Here is a 21601-nt window from a genome sequence, read left to right as displayed (position 1 = left end):
GTTTCGTTGCTGAGTCGCCACTTCTTGCACCTTCGTGATCCTTCGGAAATCATTATATAGCACTGTAAGTATTTTTTCAAAGAACTATTATGATTTAAATATATTTTTGCACTAACTCATATTATTGTGATCTGGTTAGACATGTCGGACTGAGTCCGAGGAGTTCGGGGGTCGGATGGATTGTGGACGGAGTTGTGTATTTGGTTTGCATTGTTGGTTGTTAGTATGGTGTTCATGTACATGACATATCTGCACGCATGATCATGTTTATAAAGGAAACTGAGTTTTCGTGTACATGCATTCATGTTCATGTGTTTATTGAAAATTGAGTTTTCATGTGTTAAAGCATTTTGGGTGCGTGTGTATCACGACCCAAAGTCGAGATGAGACATTATCTCGATGGAACTCCTATAGTCACTCGGGAGCGGAATATACTTTGTAACGTCCCCTGGGTTGTCACCGAACGACAACGGGATCGGACGAGATGGTCTCGTGCCGACTCTGTGGCCCCTCTGCTGGTGGAGGCTAGAGGATGCTTGGCCACGAACGCGTTAGGCACGGAACTGGGTATCGCTACCAAGCCAGGACGTGCGGATGGTCCTTAGGGGAGATCATGGTGCATATGGTTAATAGATTAATGGACTGTTTTCTGAAAAAATAGCGTGTATTGAATAAAAGGATTTTATGTGATTATTTTATGAGAAAATAATGTTTTATTGACTTGGGTCATTTTCTGGGAAAATAACGGATTATTATTTTTGGGCCAAAATGGAATTTTGGCGTGTGTTGGAAAATATCAATTTTCGGGAAAAATGATATTTTTGGATCTGATGCATATTTCATCATATGCATGCATGTTAGTTGCACTAATATATTTTTATCTCGTGGTTATTTGGTTTATACTTATCTGCGGTACCGTTCTATGTTAACGTAGACTTTGATGCAAAAGAGGATGAGAGTGAGCCTGATTCGGCTCCGCCCGAAGAGTGATTGGGATCATTCGTATTCTGGTTTGAGACTTGTATATATTTTATTTGAGATGACTGTATAACTTTTTAAAGATGATTTGTTTCGAATATTTGTATTTAAAATTCTAGTACTTAGTAGACTTATTTATATTATCCGCTGCATTGTTTATTGTACATTGTTATATGTACACATACTTGACACTTTTATTTAGATGTATGATCGTATTGTCATTATCTCGACGTAACGATTTTCGTATTTTTTTTATATATGAGAATTGGGGCGTCACATGAACTCGGAGAGGCAGATCATCAGATCAGATAATAGAAATGGAATTAATTTGTTAAATTAATCTGATCTGAATTAGCAGCTGTACTGATGATATGTAAGTTTGAGATCCAAGTGCATGGTAGGATTAGCTAGGATGATAGAATATTGCCATTTAATAGAAGGCCCCACTTTGCATGTGATCGATAGAGGTTTAACTGCAGGCAGTTCACCAAACTGGTTATACAAAAGGTGGACCAAAACAACATAGCATAAATATTAACGGAGGAAATATATATATATATATATATATATATATATATAGCATAATATAGAGAACGCTGCTTTTTGTGTTGAATATTTAAATAATTTTTTATATAAGCACTTAATCTGTATAACTATATAGCATAATATAGAGAACGCTGTTTTTTTGTGTAGAATATTTAAGTAATTTTTTTATATAAGCACTTAATCTATATAACTATTTAAAATATATTATATCAATTAGTACGGTAAGAAAATATGATAAAATTGATAATATGAAATATTTGGAGATCTACAAAAGGATATAACTTACAAACTGATATAGTTTTTTTTTTTTTTTTAAAGGTGATGTAGTTGGATATAATATGTTAGATTGTAAAATATTTTCTGTTATAAAACAAATCAGTTACGCCAATTGTAGACTTATTTTAATAAGATATGAAAATTAACATTATTTTGTAATATGGATAATGCTACTATGCCTCCTAATTTATATCACTGATCATTTTTCTCCTTGATGTGACACCACAATGTGATGCAACATGGCTCATTAATAAAATTAAATATATATATATATATATATGTTTAAAACAAAATGGATCTCAAAAACACAAAAAGAGGAAGACTAAAATAGTAGATTATTTCTATCTTTTTATGTTTGTATTTTTTTTTTTATTAAGTCATGTGGTGCCACATCAAGGGACATAGTAAGCGGTATAAAGTAGGGAGAATGGTAGCATTTTCCTTTGTAATATAATTTTTTTTTTATCAGTCATTATTCACTATCACATACCCTACATCTTATAAAAAAAAAAAATACTCCCAAAGTTTATGAAAAACACCCCCACACCCAATAAAAAAAAATATATGTGTGAGATGTAAGAGTGAATAGTAACTGATGAGTAAAATTTCTCTTGTAACATATATATGCATTATTTTATGAGTAATGCTATCCACTTTCATTTTTACCATCCTCCTTGCACCATCTCACGATGTGGCATCTAATAATTGGAAAATATTTATTATCTTTTACTTATAGATCAATCATTTAAAATCACGTTATGAAAACGATGATAAAAATAATAATAAATAGAAACTCTGTTCTTTTATTCGGCATTTTGCCTAATCTCCGGCTAACAGCAAAACTCTTTCATGCTCTTAAACCCATTCCATAATGAGGCCCAGGCCACAAAACCAATTCCTAAGTAAACTAGGCTTTTACTTATAGATGCCAACTCGTGGAGCCCGATCCAATTCTTCCACTTTTTCTTTTTATATATGTTAAATAAAACCATACATTGATAAAACTTCAAAACCCCCTGAACTCGAATGCATACAAGATGTTTATACTTGCTTGCACATTCTACACTACTATCGCTAATAAGTATGGCATAAAACCATTAAAAAACAGTATGGCCTAAGAATATAAAGAAAAATGATATTTGCAGTTATAGAATATACAAATGCTACATTTTTATTTTAAAAAGAGATTAAATATAAGACTTACATGAAAAAATTAATTTTTTAATAGTAGACCCTACTCATTTTCAAAAATAGCGCGACGCTTGCATAATTTATAACTGTATCTAGCATTATTCAAATATAAAAGTAGACCAAGTTCTTGTAGCATAAAATAAGCTTTCTTCCCTTGTTTAAAGTTGAGAAGAATAAGAAGATAGATCTCATATATATATATATATGCGGCAATATGCCTAAAGCCTAGAAGCAAAGTTAGAACTCTAGCGAGTAAAATAACCTACATCTCACATTAAGCTGCACTAGCATAATCAATCCTTTCCACACCAAAGTGCATCATTTTCATGAGCTATTAAAAAAGGGAGAAAAGAACAAATAAATGGTAACGCCCCCAACCAAACACAAACTAATTCTATTCCTTGGATATGAATACCACCAACAAAAGAGACAAAAGGGAGTCGGCTATGCCCGTCCATCCCTCGGAATCTCGGATGCAGACAATCACGTGACAAAGAAAGAACCTTGCACACTCATCCATTTGGTACGGACTGGTTTCAAGTTGTCACAACTTCACATGAAACCCCAGTGCAAAACATCTATGATTCTATATACACGAAAAAGCAGCATAGACAACGTAGCTAGCCTCACATTGACAGCTGTTATATATAGGAACTAGTGTCACTGTATAGTCTCTGAGCACCCCATTTCACTTTGTGCAGAAGCAGCCATGTCAGCTCTCTCTGAATTCCTCGACCACCTCAAAACGATAACCAAAGCCTTCTTCACTCTCCTGGTTCTTGAAGTTATAATTCTCATCACGTCAATCATGGGATTAACCCCCAAGTCCGATAAAAGCCTAATCACCTCCAACCAATACCTCAACCTCATCGAAGAAAATAATCCCACCACTCGTTACGCCAAGAGATTGAGGACGAATCAGCAGACTGAATGTGCTGTGTGTTTGTCAGAATTCAAGGAAGACGAGGAAATTAGGAAGCTGAAATGTAAGCACATTTTCCATAAGGATTGCCTGGATAGGTGGCTGCAACACTGTTCCGCCACTTGCCCACTTTGCAGGAACAAAGTTTTGCCGGATGATGCTGTTGCAAGTTATCACAGGATGCGAGACCGTGTGGATTATGATGAGAGTGACGAGGAAGTTATTTTAACGTTATCTGCATTACATGGCACTGGTTTTCCTAGATTTTTTTGAGTTCTCTCTTCGAAAGTGTTGAGGTCCTGAGTTTTATACATAGAAATTTCATATTTCTTCGGATTAATGTTTGTCTAAGTGACTCTGGGGAAAGGATATTAAGATGAATTCCCAACTTACTTCTTAATACTTGACATTTCAATATAAATATGACTTCTGGCTCTTGTGAAACTTTCATACCGATTAAATGAAATTCATTCCCAAGTTTCGACAGATATCAGATGGGATCAGAACTTGGTAAAATTTCTGCAAACTGCAAAGGGTTGTAATCAGGGTAAACACATATCAATTAAGTTCGGGAACATGGAAAATTTAAGGGGCCTTTTACCAATAATCATGATTACAAAACTTGGTAAATGAAATTCCCCTGTTGATTTATCTGTGGTTAAACTGATTTATTATAAAGATCTCATCATCAAAGTCAAAAGTAAGTGAATAATAAGCATTGAAAGGTCAAGTATCTAGAAGTAATCTTGAAACTCATGTCATTAGGGAGGGGGAAGCATGCAGCAGCAGAAGCCAAAACACAGAACATAGAACTCCGTTTACTGAATGAATGATGCTTTTCAGTAACAGATAAGTTACACATCAATTGTGTTGAGAGTATGAAACATTAATGTCATTGACAACAACCGAAAACTCTGTAAATTAGATTATATGACAATTTATGAAGGTCCGGATGGGTGAAAAGGGCAGTTGGAACCGTTTTCTCAGAAGATATTTTGTGAGTTGCTTCCAACTACCACCTCCTGTAAGTTGGAGAATTAATGGAAGCATCTCTAACTTCACAAAAATAAATTCGTTTTTTTTTTTTTTTTTTAATTTCTTTAGTTGTGTGAGAGACCAGTGGAGATTGGTTTACTTGCGAAAACAGTACTTTAGAGGGAAGGCCAGTTCATAGTAGGAATGATCATATAATTAACTAGTTAATTAGTTCAACATGGTATAATTTGCTTGATGTGCTTGAAATTTGCTTCCAAAGATTTAAAATATAAACACGAAGAATGTTATAAATCACTACTTGTCTTGAAAGTTTAAGTGAAGAGCTACATTTTATTATTTATATTATCTCTTAACAGATCGAAGTGACAACCGGTCTTCGCCATCACACGTCTCCATCCCAAGAATGTTCCAGCCGCTCGATCGAAACACTTTTGCCTCTCATGAATTCAAAGAGTTCTGTATTTCTTGTTCACATGAATAACATGATGAAGAGATTAGACTGCCTCTGTGATACGGCAAATCAGTACTAATAACTGCAATTGCTTTCGGTTTGTAGCACTGGAAATCTATGCAAATGGGTATCGCTGGTAAAATAAACTAAATGGAGAAGACACTGATGTATGCTTTGTCAGAACTTTGCATAATTTTGTTGGGGTAGATCATGCATACTTGAATATGATCGTAAAATGTTATTGGTCGAGCTTGAAAACATTGAAAAATGGAGGCCAGACTGATATTTCGATCTCTCAAAATTGTTTGTCATCCTTGAACTATAAAATTAGTTTCCTTCATGAACGTTTTTCTCAAATCCAACATGTACGTCTTTTCTAGCTTTTAAATTGGAGTGCAACGGAATAAGTGGCTCTTTATTAAGCATGCAACAGTCTCTTGAGCCATAAATTCAATCTAATATTGAAGCGAATAATAGTACATGAAGTCATTTTTTAAAGAGTGATGCTAGTGTGCCATTCAGCTTTAACTGCTAGGCGTGCCCATTAATACAAATTCTATATTTTTTTCTTTTTTATATTTTTTTAAATATCTTTAAATATTTTTAAAAAATTAAAAAAATATATTTTAATATATTAAAAATCACTTCCTTAACTATTAAATAAAAATATTTTTTTAAAAAATTATATACATATACAGTCAAAATGAGAAGGCAAACTCTTAAAACATACTATCATTTTCCTTTCCTAAAACGATTATTTATGGTCTATATATATATATATATATAATGGAGCTTTTAAGATAGACGGTACTCCTAATTTTGTTTTTTTAAAGATGGGATATTGGGCTTGATAAGATATTAGTGGATATAAAGTGGTTCACGTGGGTAGGGAAGACAGAAGTATCATAACCAAGCTAAACATTACATATTTGCATGCGGCATGATGATTTTGGATTCGTTTAAATGTTAAATTGAATTGAATTGAGATGATAAAATATTATTTAAATATTATTTTTTAATATTATTATTATTTTAGACTTTAAAAAAATTAAATTATTTATTATATTTTATGTTAAAATTTAAAAAAATTATAATAATAAGTTGAGATAAATTAAGATAAGTTTAATAACGAACAAAACTTAGTGTTATATAATATATTACATCCCGGATCTAATGAGACGTGTAATTATTATGGATTCTATGATATAATTCGTAAAATCTTTATATTGAAAAAATAGTTTGGCCTGAAGTATTGATCAAATTAATTGCTGCTCTCCTTAAAAGACCATAATTGAAACGTACCCAATTCCTACGTGGAAAAAGCTACTCTTTTCGTTGGAGGCTACCGTTGGTAGCTCCTGCTGAGATTTTTTATCTTTTTTACTTAATGGTTAAGAAAATATATTTTTTAATAATATTATAAATTTTTTTATATTTTAAAAGAAAAATTTAAAAGTGTTAAAAAAATACACTGGTGGGAGCCGTAGAGTGTAGAGCCACCCTTCCTACATTGGGAGTTTGAATCACTCATATAGAGTGGCGTTCCTCGCACAATGTGGCTACCTACAACCTGAAAATGAACTTTATGAGTGATTAGAAGAAAAAATACTCAAACAAACCAATCTTTTCGGGTTATAGCGCACTTTCCTTTGTTCATTCATTACGTATGGTATTAAAAAATCATAATAAATGTAAAACTGGAGTAGTGCATGATGTGACTCTGGAAGCGAGAGCGTAACGCTTTCCTCCCCTATTAATGATTCAAGAAAAATGCTAATCACATGTGCTTTAACTAAAAAAAAGATTAGTCAATCTCAAACTTTTCTAGAACCACTTATAAAGCCTTAACTTTATCTTATAAATAACTAATGTGAGCCTTGACACTCATGATCACATTTATAACCTACACTATGCGTGGGTAATTCATATTCCTAATGTGAGACTCATACGCTACAACGATAATGTACCAAATTTAATGTCACGGAGAATTTTATTAGATAAGGGAAGAAAGTGTACGAAATTATCATTGCACAAGCTAAGCATGCTTGAAAACTTGAATATGACCATGTTTGCGGACCACATAGGAACTGTTTAGATACAGATATGAGATGAAATCATCTTATCTCATTTAATTTTAATTAATAATCTCATTATTATTTATAAACTATTTCAACTCGTCTCGTTTCATGAGCCAAACGGACTCATAAACAATATGATGGATGTCATTTTACTACTCGTACATCTGCTAAAGAAGAAAATGACTTGAAGACCATGAGGCCTCCAGGAACCTCACCAAGAGTCTAGGCCCAAGCTTCTTCATTCTGTGGGCAGATACCGTATCCAACGTGCCCAAACATCCAATCGGCCCATATTTATTCTGAGAATTAATAAAGCCAACTTTGTTTATTATTTCCCAAATTATTATTTGAATAACTAACCATTTTTCAAATCCGTTACGCGAATTATAAAGAAATGCCGAAAATCCAAATAGTGAATTTAATTCATAGTTGTAGATCGATTCAACCTGCACCCACTCAAAATGCAAATCTTAGCCCTGCCTTGCGAATTCTGGACCCCTATTATTCCAATTCAGCCTGTTTTTTAAACAATTTTCCGATCAATTTTCATTCTCGAAACACAAGATTATAAGCTCAACACATCATTAACAACGAACCCTTTTCGGGCTTCGATTATAATATAAAGATGTACAGAAACAAGGAAATTGGAATTCATGTACAGATGATCTTCAAGAAAAAGACATTTTTTTTTTTTTATAAATAAGAGGGGGAGGGGGGGGGGGGGGGGGGAATTTAAGCAGAGAAGAAACCAGTAGAAGCAGCAAGACTAATCTGGGTTCTGGGCTCCCGAACCCAGTCAAGAAGCTCCAATTTCCCCAGTCCAGCAATCTTCATCTTGAGGCTCCGAGCCAAGACAGAAGCACAAGAAGACATGTCAATCTCAAACCCACTTTCAGCACCACCAGCTTGCCTTGCATTCTTCACCCTCCTCTCATACTCCTCCGCCACCAACATAGCTATATCCGACATCTCCGACTCTTGATTTTTGAGACACTTTTGGGAAAAAACTGAAGTTGGTTTGTACTTTCGAGGATCTCACTTCTTTGATTGAAAACTTGATGGAGAGGAACATCAACTGCTGGGAGTCGTATTTAAAGGAGAGAGAAAAAAGAGAGAGTGGCAGGCTCACTGTTTTGGATAAGATTGAAGGCTCCTGCTGTTTTTTTTTTAATATTATTATGTTGTGTAGTTGGTGGTTTTGGTACTTGGACGTGGTTTAGTGCTTCCTGGGTCCTGTGAACATGTTGTAGGCCGAACGTTGAAAAAAAAAAAGCAATAAAATGGAAGGCGGTTTGCTAGCAAAACGATTAATACTATTTATTATTTTAATTCTCATTATTCTTTTAATAAGATGGGATTCTAAAGGATTAAATATTATTTATTATATTTTACTTCTCATTTAATATTACATAATGATAAAAATATGATGAGAAAATAAATTATGAATAGATTTTTATCTTACCAAAAAAATCCTAAACCCTTAAAATAATGAAAATCATTGGAAAATCGTTAAAGAAACAAAAATAAATAAATATAAGAAAATCCTAAGCATATCTCATCAGGATTCTCTATTATTTATTCTGAGGAAACATCGTAGGTGTTTACCCTTTGAATGTTCCTTCTCATGCAACCATCCCCTACTTTTTTTTGTGCTTCCCATCATGTATCCAGTCAGTTCAAGCTTTTAAACACAAGTTTTAGGTATGTAAATAAGGGTAGGTTTGAATTTAGAGATGAGATTGTTTTAGATAAAAGTTGAAAAAAATATTATTAAAATGTTATTTTTTAATATTATTATTATTTTAGAATTTGAAAAAGTTAAATTAAGATTTGAAAAAATTAAATAATTTATTATATTTTATGTAAAAATTTAATAAAATTATAATAAAAATATAATATAAGATAAAATGAAATACTTTTTAAATTCAAACAAGGCCTAAGTGTCGTGCAGATTCTTTGCAAAATAATACATTCTACCATAAAAAAAAAATATATATATATATATATTTTTTATGTTAGAGTCTATTTTTTTTTTTAACGAAGAAAGACTTGTACCTAATACTCATTCAAATCATTAAAAAAAGGAACTCTGCAAGGGGAAAAAAAAGTTACTTTTTATACTTTTTTATGACAGGGTCTGGGTTTTTTTTCTAATAAAAAAATATTTATATATCTAACACTTAAATTCTATTTAATATTAAAATGAGATAATTTTAGATGAAAGTTAAATATAATATTATTTTTTAATATTATTATTATTTTATAATTTAAAAATTTTGAATTATTTATTATATTTTATATTAAAATTTAAAAATTTTTTAATAATACTATAAAATAAGATGAGATAAAACTGTTTTTTTTATCAAAACTGACCCTTGTAAATCTCATTAATCAACAATATTATTTGTAAGTAATACCGATTCAACCTTGTTAATGTTTTAGGACGTGTCTTACATGCGTCAGTGTTTAAGCACAAGGACGTCATCAAGTGTTTTCTCTTTTATTACTCATATTAATTGGAAATTTTATTTCCAAATGATAATTATATTCAGAAGAGTATAATAATATATACATATATATATATATAAATTTAAATCGATTTTGGAACTTTTCGATTTCTAGGAATCGAGACTCCGTACTACAATCGATTCGGTCGGTCTTTTTGTTTTTGATTTTTTCAGTGCAGATATTTGTTAATCTGTAGTTTCCCCGTAAAAAATAATAATCCAAAGTGGTTCAGGTTTGAATATATGATAATTTCGTAATTAGATACATAATAATTTGAGAAACAGCCTCATTCTTACTGCTTAATTTGACTGTTGGGTAAAAAATTTTTTTTATTTAATAATTAAAAAAATAATTTTAAATATATTGATATATTTTTTTATTTTTAAAAATATTTAAATATATTAAAAAAATATGAAAAAAAAAAAAAAAACGCTGGGTAATACACCAGCAAGAGTGGGGCGGCATAGTACTTAGTAGCCCCTCTCTAATAATTTAGTTATTTTCAAACTAAATAGTATAGTTTGGTCGGTGAGAAACCACCAAGAGGCAATTGTCAGTCCCTTTCCGTTGTCAGTGGCCGCCCATCATCGTATTTCAGGTGGCCACGTGTTGTGTACTCTTGGGCCTCGGCCCCTTGGGTGCTACCACTTGGCACTTGGTATAGGCGGTAGCTTTCTCGAAACTCCTGGAAAAACCCACCAGAACACGTCAGCGTTTGAAAAATTATACAATTAAGGTAAAAAAATTAAATTATTTATTTTATTTTATACTAAAAATTGAAAAAATTATAAATAAGATGAAAATAATTATGAAAATAAATGAAGTCTAAAGTTGGCTCAGAGAATATTTTCTTCCGTTTTTTCTTCCTTAAAAGGAAGATCTAGAAAATGGGTCGTTTTTTCATGAGTTTGCCAAACCCATTATTATCAAGGAAAAGCTATCCAAGCGAGAGAAATACTCTTACCACAGAGAATATTCCATGACAGTATCATTCGTATAACCTGCTGTTAGAACATTCACAATAGCTCAGGTAAAATATATTTTTCTCTAATATATAAAGAAAGTTGATCAAAAGATCTTTTTAATAAATTTTGTATTTTGATTTTGATTTTATATTTTGCTATAGTAATTCTCTAGATGTAGAAGATATTGTTCACAACTCTAAAATATTTTTAATTATTTTTGCTCTCCTCTACAACTTCATTGGTAGTTAGAAAGAAATATTTTAAATGAATATAAAAATTAAAAAATATATATTTAAATGATATAGAGAAGAAATAGATAAATTGATGTATGACATATTGTAAAAATTAATATATAAAATAAAAAAAGTGAATTTTAATGATATATTTTAAAGAATAGGATAAATGAAGCACTGAGAATGCTCTCAATGGTTTATGTATAACATAAAAAATGTAAATTATTTAAAGAATTATTTATAAAATAAGTTCATCCGATCATTTAAAAGAACATGTAAAATACAAATTGCTACAATAATTTGCTACATGTAGCGGATATTGTTCATCTTTCAAACAAGTTTTTTTATTATTTATATTTTATTTACTCCCTCATTTACTTTTACTTTTATATTTCAATACAAATTCTTTTTATTGTTCATCATTTAAAACCTCTATTTTATTTTATTTTTCTAAAAAATATATTGGAAATATTATTTATCCAATTTTTCATATTTTGATTTTATTTTTAACTTTTATTTGGCTTATATATTTTTATTTTGTGTGTATAAGATTGAATTATATTACATTGTATATAATAATATATTGTAAATATAAAAAAAAATATATGAATATTACAAATTTATTCGTAGAAAGGAAATGTTTAAAAAGATTAAAAAAATATTATTTAAATAATACGAAAAAAAAATAGATAAACTATGTATGATATATTATAAAAGTTAGTACGTAAAATAAAAAAAGTGAAATTTGATGATGTATTTTAAAAAATAAGATAAAAGAACTATTAGAATGCTCGCTCTTCTGGGTGGGTACATTTACCTGTTTTCTTACACTCACTGAAGGGAAAGTAATAGTATATACTAATGGTAACAGTGAGTTTCAGAAACTTCTTCATCCACTGGTGGTTTTACACAAGACTGATTGAACAGAGCCTTTGAGATTTTCTCAATAACTGCTAAAAGCTTTTTGTCAGCCAAGATTCCAAGGCCCCCAAAGTAGGGACTGATTCACCGTATTACAGGGCCAGTCTATCTCTGCGTCATGTTATTCTTGCCAACATGAAATATAAGCTTTGATTTCATAAGAGACCGAGTGTTTTCAGCTGCTGAACATGCTCCGGCGGGAGGGGCGGGGGAGACCAATCAGATCCTGTCATCTCACCGTCAATGTCCTCAACCACATATTCCTGGTAAAGAAAAGTAAACCAATTTCACATTCAGGACCGAATAATCTTATAATGATTTGTGATTAGAATAGTTAAAAATATGAACATAAAAGTTGCATGACTATCTACAGAAACATATTTTGGAACTTGAAAGGCAATTCAGGGGGAAAAAAGACTTCAGATATACCCCTCTGCAGTCACTAAAGAAACACGATCTCACAAAATGAATTGGTATGCTGCCAGGTCCAGAGATATCTGATATGCCTACCATGCTAAGTTTAAGATGGATGTTCTTTCAAACACAGGTGTTCCAATGCCAACACCTCCAATACGATCCAAAAACTAAATCTCTATAAATTATCCAGTCCTAAAGGGTTAATTCTTCAACAAAACTATTACTCATTGATGAAATGGTGGTCGCTTTCTGTGCAGCTATGAATTGGGAAGCTAGCAGTTTGAGTTGTTGAGTAGTGCACCACCAAACCGTTTAGTATATCATCATATAACAAAGGTAGAGAAAGAAACTGAATATAGGTCACTGTACTCACCTTTGTTAGCATCCTCTTCGCTAGTATGTGATAATGCCGCTGCCAAATTCGTTGCCCTACCATTGTGGCCACCAAAACACTGTAGAATATTCCAATCACAGTAAAAAGTCCCAGAACAATCAAAACCATTATAAATAACAACGGTACCCCTGCTTCACCAGCACCTCCTAAGCAACCACATTCACTTATCATCCCAGCGCAACTTTCGGAGCATGTAGTGCAGTCAGTCCACATACAGAGAGTACCAGGTAAGTGACAGTCTGCACACAGTCTGCAACAGCATAATGGAAAATTTCATCACCACACTCATTATTATTGATAATTTTTCGTATTTTACATAGACAAGCACACCATATAGCTTATTATTAAACAAAAACCAAATGATTTCTCATGTACAGATATTAATGTGTAATATTTTTTTGTAATGTTCAACCTAAAATAACTCCAGAACAAAAAATTCACCAGATTTCCTGATGACTAATGCCGATATATATTATAATACAAGAGGCAGCACAAAGGCAGATGGAAGGTGTCTCCAAAAATTGCAGCCTACTTGCGGTGAATGACGAAGTCAACAAATGGTGATGCGATGCATAAGCTAACATGCTAAGGATCATACCATAGCAGAGCTGCCACTGCATGAGCAGCAAGAATACATGTCCATATCAACAAAAATAGAAGGGCATTACTCACGGTGGAATTACAATGTGTGCTGGGAATATATCTCAGAATTGAAAACACCACTTTAGACAGGTGTGTGTTGGGGGAAACAATGGCATGCATCTTTGCACTAGCAAGCAAGCGTCTCATGAAACCCACGAAGTACTAAAAGGATTCTGGCATTTAACTTGGTCCCATTGCTCTTACATATCACACAGGTATAATTGAAAGCAAAGACAAATAATTAATAAAATAGAATATACTCAAAAGAATCGATATGGTAGTAACGATAATGACAGCCACAACCAGACAGTAAGACTTGAACCATCAGAGCAACTGCACCAATGATTCAACAATATATGCAACAGAACCATACCCTGGATGACAGCAACAAAGACATAATTCTCGACAAGGCTGAGCCAAATCATTGCGAACCCTTCGATCATAGCAAGTTATAAAGCACCCAGACAGCCCAAGCAGTGCAAAAAACAATAGAGCACCTGTACTCATCAATGCACATATTAACAACACTAGAAACAGCAGTGATATACTGGTTCAAAAGGTGTAATGACAGTCGATACATATAGCTTTGAGTCATTAGTGTCTCCAACCATCAAAGACAAACTGTACTTAATTATCATCATCCATTTCTGAAGCTAAAATACGTCCAAAGATTATAGTCGTAAGGAATTTCACCAGTCATCAACTGCTGATAAATGCCAATTCCTGCACCACCACTCTGCTGCCCCCGTCATTTTCTTATCAGAAAAACGAAGTTTGGGTATTGTACTGTCATAATTGGTTGTCATAAAATCCACCACCCTTTGGATATTTTTTTCTAGTTAAAAAACTAATAACTTTATTCAATACATAGGAAACTTAACACTGTGCATGAAAATCATCCCAATATGTTCCACAGGCACGTAACATTATATGCGTTGCTTAAAACCATAAATAAATGTAAATGGCCCCACAACAATCTATAAAGAACGCAATATGCATATAATAGGTGACCCAAAACAAGAATCACACAAGAGTTTACAAGGAAAATATGCTGACTAACACTGTCCACACCAAGCATACTTCTGTAAGCATTTTGACAACTGGTAGTTGGGTTCTTAAGATTTTACCACAAATGTAATAGAAACTAAGCTCACTATCGAAACCCCAAGCAAGACGAAGCCAGAACTGCTGGTAACCATCTATCAAATATACCAAATACGTGAGTGAAGCAATCACCTGCAAAGAATAAACATATAGACAAAGTAACAGAAATATCAATAACCAATTTATCAAAAACTAAAGAAGCAAGAACACAACTAAAAGTAGAGAAAAAATGACGTACAAGCTGCACAGACAGAAATATAAATATTATATCTCTAGTCACAAAGAACCGAAACTTCAAGGTTCGCCATTTCCTATCAGCGGCAACATGAACTCTCAAATGGTAAGGGGCCTTGCAGGTTGTGCAATGAGAAAAAGCAAACCCTTCCTGCAGAAGTTAATGTAAGATGCAGAGAAATTTAAAAAGAAAATGATAGAATACAAGAGGAATATCAGTATAAAGGTTACAGTAATTTGGGTTAACCAACAGATTTTGCAAACATCATCAAAAGCCTGCCTCCAATGTGATCATCTAAGTGTAGCAAGTGCATCCATTGTGAAGATAGTCGTTGAGGTCCACTTTAGTTAGAAACAAAGACTACCGAGAAAAGTTCAAATTATCAGTTTCTTAATATATTTCCACAAGCACCCTGTCACATTTATTTTTTTTTATAAGTAAAAGATGTATATGTGGTAGCACCCTGTCACATTTGTATGCACCCCAATGACACGATATGGTTCACAACTTTTCATCTTGCCTTAGTAATGGTGACTTTCTCAAATTTCACATAAAAATATAGTCATTTTTTCACGTACAATAAAACCATAAATGTCTGCCACTGCAATTTTAAGGGAAAAACGCCTTCAAATCCAAAAACAACAGCCATTGCATACTCAAGCTGTAAAAGAAATGGAACAGATGAATAATTAAACCCTTCTAACTAGCAGAAAAAATATAAACAAAAAAGAATAAAAGAAACTACTTTTGCTTTATGACTTTTCTTCTGTGTCGGTACCTTCAAGCATTTGATTTCTCTAATTTATAATGAGCATACTTATCCTTCAAAGTAAAAAAAAACCATGCATGTCTGCCCGTGCAATTTTACAAGGGCAAATGTGTCTAAAACAAACACTGCAAACTCAAGCTATAAGAAAACTGAACAGATGAATACCCCTTTTCACAAGCTAAAATAATAATAGATAGATAGATAAGAATAAAAACATCTAAGATCCATTTTGTTGAAAATGTTATTAAATAGACAAAAGCTCCAACTTAAGCACCAGACGATGAGCAATGCAGAATATACAAATAAATGCAATATTAGAGAACTGACAGAGTACATACTATAAAATATCTTAAACTTTGATCAATGTAAAGTGATTGAATGGTGAAAGAGACTCAAAACTGGAGTTCAGTAACTAAGTCAGATTACAAGTATGGGCCTCACATAACATGATCCAACATATTAGCTATGAAGACGGAGATGGCACCCATACCCTTACAGCTCGCCAATGATCCAAACATTCCCGGTGTACATATTTTGATGTCCCTTTGCACTTGCAAGGAGCTATAAAATCCCTACCTGAGAGGTTGGAGAGAGAGAGAGAGAGAGCACAAGCTGATAAGCCCAAATTGTTGAACTCAACTCTTAAATATACTTTTAGTAGTCAAGGAAAAAGGGAAAAATACAGCATTATTGGCCGATCACCCTACACAAAATAACAGCCCAGTTCTTTCTTGTCACCGAATAACATAAATAAGGAAGGTTCATAGAGAACTGGCCGTATTGCTTTCTTGGTTATAACCTTTCTAGGTGATATTTTGTGCGAGTGCTGAGACATTAAGAGCAGGTAGTTGGTTGCCTTACGAGGAACCATAACCTTCCAACTCTCATTATTAAGTTCCTAAACTTGCTGCACTCAATGGCTTCCAAATTTTCGTATTAATCATTGTCTTTGCCAGGTGAATGCAGTTGTTGCATTAGTTCACTTAATTTTACATTTTTGTAAGAATCTTACAAAACTGTAAAGCATGAGAATGCCAACTTCGACGCAGTTCCTCGAGCAAAACACGGTAAAATATTATCGCCGAGTAACAATTTGCAAAGGAGGTTGTATCAGATTGACACCTTTTCTCCCTCAATTCATTTTCATGTTAGAAACTCAGGAGAAAAATAATAATAAAGACAAAAATTTTAAAACTCGGTGTTACACGTGAGCCTTGTACGATTCATTAACTTAGTTGACCTAAATTTCTAAAACAAATTCCGAAAACCAATTCTACAGAAAGCATATAATTCAAACTTACACTAATACTTACATATAACTTAAATGTTACAGATATGCAACTGAACAGAGGAATTTCGAGAGAAAAAATTGTGACTTGTCGAAATAAAAAGGAATTAAATGGGAAGATCACCATCAGTTTCGAGGCAAATTCTGCATTGAATTTGTTCGCCGGGGCCCGCCTCGAGGTCGATATCGCTGGGCTTGGCCATCGGCGGCGGAGACATGAGAGGCGAAGAGTCCGAGCGATCCGCCATTGAATTGCGAGAGAGAGAGAGAGATAGAGAGAGAGAGCTGTTGAGAAAATTCCGGAGAATGAGTCCAGAACTATGAATTCAAAAGAAGAACCCTAATTCCTGACTCTCGCTTGCTCTCTATCACTCTGTGTGTTTGTGTGTCTTGGTCCCGGTCCGATAGGAAATTCAACAGCGGTGACTCGGGGAAACGAAGAAACAAAAGTCTCTCCAATGGTGATTGCTAGTGGCTAGTAAAAAATACAGAATTTTCGAGTTTGGATCGCAGCTTTTCCCCGTTTGACTACTGCGTCCCTTCACTCGAACTTTTTGGTCCCTCCTCGACGATTCTTTTCCCCTATAGACAGAGCATGCGAATCCTGTATATCTGATAGGGGGATGAATGATGCATTGGCTGACATAAATTACAGATAATTGTTCAAACAGAGGATTTCAGTGAATTGAGAGCTTCTCTTCGTCTGAAAGTGATTCATCGTGCTGACATTTTATGAGTTTGACATAATAAAATCTTTAGGGATTCATTCATGGAATCATGATTACTTTGATTTGTTGTCAACTACCTCCGCAAGTGTTAAAGAAAAAAACGAAATTACCTCTGAAAAGAAAATAAAAACGAAACAGTCCTATTTATTAATTATTTAATATTGAGAGGAGGTTGAAAGTTCCAATAATGAAAGGAAGGGAATTCCCTGTCTTCAAATATCATTAAGATACAAAATATTTTTAATTTCAAAATTTCAATTTTTTCTTAATTATTATGATTTTTTCATACTCTTGAATAAAACATAAAAAATAATAATATTTTTTAAAATTTTAAAACAAATAAATTTTTTATTTAATTTTTTTCTCTCATTTCTCAAAACTTAATAAAATATTTTAACTCAAACTATTTCACTATTATTTATAAATATATTAAGATATTCTAAATATACACACGGTCATTGGAAGCTTATTATCACCTTATAAGGTTGTGACTGTCACAACCTATCTCATAAGTAGAAGCAACGAGCAAATTGCCAAAGAGTAATAATACATATAGTTGAAAGTGTCGTGTAATTATTTTTAAAAAAAATGAAATTTATTATTTAAAAATTTTTTTATATAAATTTCATATTTATTTATTTTTTTCAAATGAATTATACGATATTTGTACACTCCACGTGCTTGTTAATATCATTTTTTCAGAATGAGAGAAACTTCTCAACAATCCATTCATTTTTCTCTTCTTTTATTTTTTAAAATTAATTATTTGTTGTTTTTCTTTTCGTGGCAAATAAGATACGTAAGCATTCCTCCTTTTGATTTTGAAAACTTAAGGAAGACCTTTGATGACATAATTACCTTTTCCAACAAGGGTTTCTTTTATGAGCAAGAAGGGGATACGAGAAAATAGAGACAAATAACACTAACGATATGGGTATATATTTTTTCAATAATATACAAAACTTACACCATAAAATTTGCAAATATTTATTTATCAGCCACTTCGAAATCAGCTCTCACAAAAATTAGCAATTAGGAAGAATTCAGAATTAGAGCACTAGTAGTGAGATAACTATAGTAAAAATTTGACCAAAATTTAACGAAGTTGCATAAATTCTATTTATTCCAAACTTTATATTTTAGACATAAAATATTTCTTCTTGATAAATCTTGATCGCACAGCAAACAAAAATTGTAGAAAAATCCACACCATTCCAAAAAAATCCACAAACAAGTGTTTCTATTGTAAGGTGTAAAAATTTGCAGGTAAACATAATAAGAATTGATCAAGATAAATATATCCCAATGAAAACTAGAGAGTTTGTTATTTTTTAATAGAATAACAATTAAAATTAAAATTAAAGTAAATGCAAATATCAAAATTAATATTTTAATATAATAGTGATAGATTTAGAGAATTTGTTATTTGGTATTTTTAAGAGCATCCACATCCGGATGAGCAAAATTTCTCCTAAATTTTAGCTAAAAGTCATCTTTTCCTAAATTAGTTTCTTAAATTTTACTCATCTTTCTTAAACTGCCTACATCATACTTCCTATTCTTTTTTTATTATTATTATTTTTTCTCACTTCCTTATACAACATTGACTATTCACTCTTTTATCGTTTTCCTTCTTTTTGAATTATTACTCTCTAACGAATATTTTAAACAAAGAATTAAATTATTTTTTTTTTTGCAAGAATAATAATATTTTCAAAATTATTATGTTTTTTAGAATAATATAATTTTTTTTTTTGTCAAAATTCATTTTTTCCAACAATAATATTTTGTAACCATTAAATTTTAAAAATTAGTAGGGAATTGAAATCGTACATAACACTGTAAAAATGTGTTTATTAATAAAAATTAGTAACAAAAATAAGAAAGTTTGATTTCTAAGATATTGTTTTTAATTTTGAAAAAAGAGTGGGAATAATAAATATAACTAAATCTATTATTAAATTTGGAATACAAAAATCAAAATAATGATTTAGGACTTGTAGGTACAAATCCTAAAACCAAAAGTTAGTATAGGGAATCCGATGTAGCCCAAATTACTTTCATTTCCATTTCCATTTTCATTTTTATCTTTAAAATTTGAAGAAATGAAGATAGAATCATCTGTATTGAAGTAGTTAAATACTAGTGGCTTCAATTATAAGCTATAGTATTTCTAAGTATTTTTTTATATTTGAAGATATACTATTCATCTTCAAAAGTAATATTTTATTCAAAAATATCAAAGCCAACTACTTTAATATTTTATATGTTTTATTCTAAAATGTGTTTGTTGAATAATTAGGTTGAAGAAACAAATTAGTTGGGAAATAATAATTTAAATAAAAATAAAATTATTAATTAACATATGATTAGTATAGAAAAAAAATTTTAAAATGATATTATTAAAAAATTAATATTGTATTATTATTTTGACTAATTCAAGATGGTATTATGACTTTAATGATTTTAAATTTATGAAAAATATATAATTTTAACTAAATTTTAAAAATAACTTTAATGAAACTAATGCGCAGATGCTAATGCTATAAAGAGTAGTTAGTTAAATTTATAAAAGCAAATTTTTTAATTAAAATTTGGACAAATTTAATTAAGAACTTTATTGTGGTGGTTGGAGTAGGCCGTCTACTCTCAAAAGTGAGCTGTACGGAGTCACGGACGATTGGATTTGAGACACGTTGATCTAAATCATCTAATAAATGAGAATCAATTCTTTCAAAAAAAAAAAAAAAAGTAAATGAGAATCATTAGATGTCTGAGCCCGGGTTCGAACCGGGGACCTCTAGTGTGTGAGACTAGCGTGATAACCAACTACACCACCCAGACGTTGACTCACAAGTTTTGTCCCTTTGAATAAAACGCAGCATAAAACGCAGCACCTACTCGGATAAATATATTTCTTTATATATAATTAGATGACTAATGATAATTACGTAACATATTTTACAATACATTTTACAACGCATGTTTAAAAATGAGAATATTTTTATAAAGTAATGTTATTTTATAAGGTATTTTATAAAAATATTTCTTATTTTAAAACATAATTATGTAAAATATTGTAAAAAGTTACATGTGTTTATTATTTTCCTAATTGAGATATTTTTCTTTGATTCTAGCAATTTTTTTGCTAAAATATAACTATAAATAATTTTTATAAAAATAAACTCATAAATTGAAGTGATATTATATTGTATGTTAAATATATTTTTCAATAAAATTGACTTTATAATCTTACGTATCATATTAAATCATGTCAATTTTTAAATTTACTTTTATGCAAATCTAGGTGGCTAAATTATTTTTCAAACATAAAACAAATTGAATGAGAAAATAGAAAAATGATTGGGTTAATTACACTTTGCCTTCTTGAACTTTCACTCAATTCACAATGTGTCTCCAAAATTAATAATTGCATCAAAGTGGACCCTTGAATTTTCAAAATTGCCCAATCCGGCCCTTCCGTATACTAGCAACGTCAAATCTAACGAAAACTCACTACACGTACTGCTCATGTGCATAACATTCACTGCAAAGATGTAATTTTCATTTAATTTATTATCATTGACCATATAAAATATAAAATAATATATGCTATTAATTAATAATAAATCACAAATCATTAAATAAATTTTGTTATTAATTTATATATGGTTAATGAATATCAAATAATTTCATTGTATACATAGATTATTCATACTTGCTTGCAACTTAGATATAAAATAATTTTATATATGATTAATGATTTGTTATTAATTGATAGCATATATTATTTTATATTTTATATGGTCAATGATAATAAATTAATTGAAAATTACATCTTTGCAGTAAATTTTCGTTAGATTTGATGTTGCTGTAGACAAAATGAGGGATTGGAAACTTTTGAAAGTTCGACGGTCCACTTTGATGCAATTACTAGTTTTGAAGGTATATTATGAATT

General features: G+C 31.4%; 3 protein-coding genes and 1 non-coding gene across 4 annotated transcripts; 1 reads left to right on the top strand and 3 right to left on the bottom strand.

The window, feature by feature from the left end:
• Positions 1-3591: 3591 nt before the first annotated feature.
• On the top strand, positions 3592-4406 carry LOC121250403 (E3 ubiquitin-protein ligase RHA2B-like). Its single transcript, XM_041149532.1, has one exon. The coding sequence runs from the start codon at positions 3701-3703 to the stop codon at positions 4184-4186; it is 486 nt and encodes a 161-aa protein (XP_041005466.1). The 5' UTR covers positions 3592-3700; the 3' UTR covers positions 4187-4406.
• Positions 4407-8022: 3616 nt separating this feature from the next.
• On the bottom strand, positions 8023-8620 carry LOC121248061. The gene has a single exon (XM_041146417.1). It carries the CDS (start codon positions 8405-8407, stop codon positions 8171-8173), a length of 237 nt encoding a protein of 78 aa, XP_041002351.1. The 5' UTR covers positions 8408-8620; the 3' UTR covers positions 8023-8170.
• Positions 8621-11910: 3290 nt separating this feature from the next.
• On the bottom strand, positions 11911-17711 carry LOC121250428. Its single transcript, XM_041149562.1, has 7 exons — positions 17039-17711; positions 16117-16202; positions 14861-15007; positions 14646-14754; positions 13892-14015; positions 12856-13126; positions 11911-12328 (listed from the first exon to the last, which is right to left on the bottom strand). Exons 1-7 carry the CDS (start codon positions 17160-17162, stop codon positions 12221-12223), a joined length of 969 nt encoding a protein of 322 aa, XP_041005496.1. The 5' UTR covers positions 17163-17711; the 3' UTR covers positions 11911-12220.
• Positions 17712-20412: 2701 nt separating this feature from the next.
• Positions 20413-20486, bottom strand: TRNAV-CAC. Its single transcript has one exon. It is a non-coding gene; the product is annotated as a tRNA-Val (tRNA).
• Between the last annotated feature and the right edge of the window lie 1115 nt (positions 20487-21601).

The sequence above is a fragment of the Juglans microcarpa x Juglans regia genome, chromosome 2D (assembly GCF_004785595.1).
Source record: "Juglans microcarpa x Juglans regia isolate MS1-56 chromosome 2D, Jm3101_v1.0, whole genome shotgun sequence".
NCBI classification, from domain to species: Eukaryota; Viridiplantae; Streptophyta; class Magnoliopsida; order Fagales; family Juglandaceae; genus Juglans; species Juglans microcarpa x Juglans regia.
This window is presented reverse-complemented; position numbering and strand designations above follow the sequence as displayed.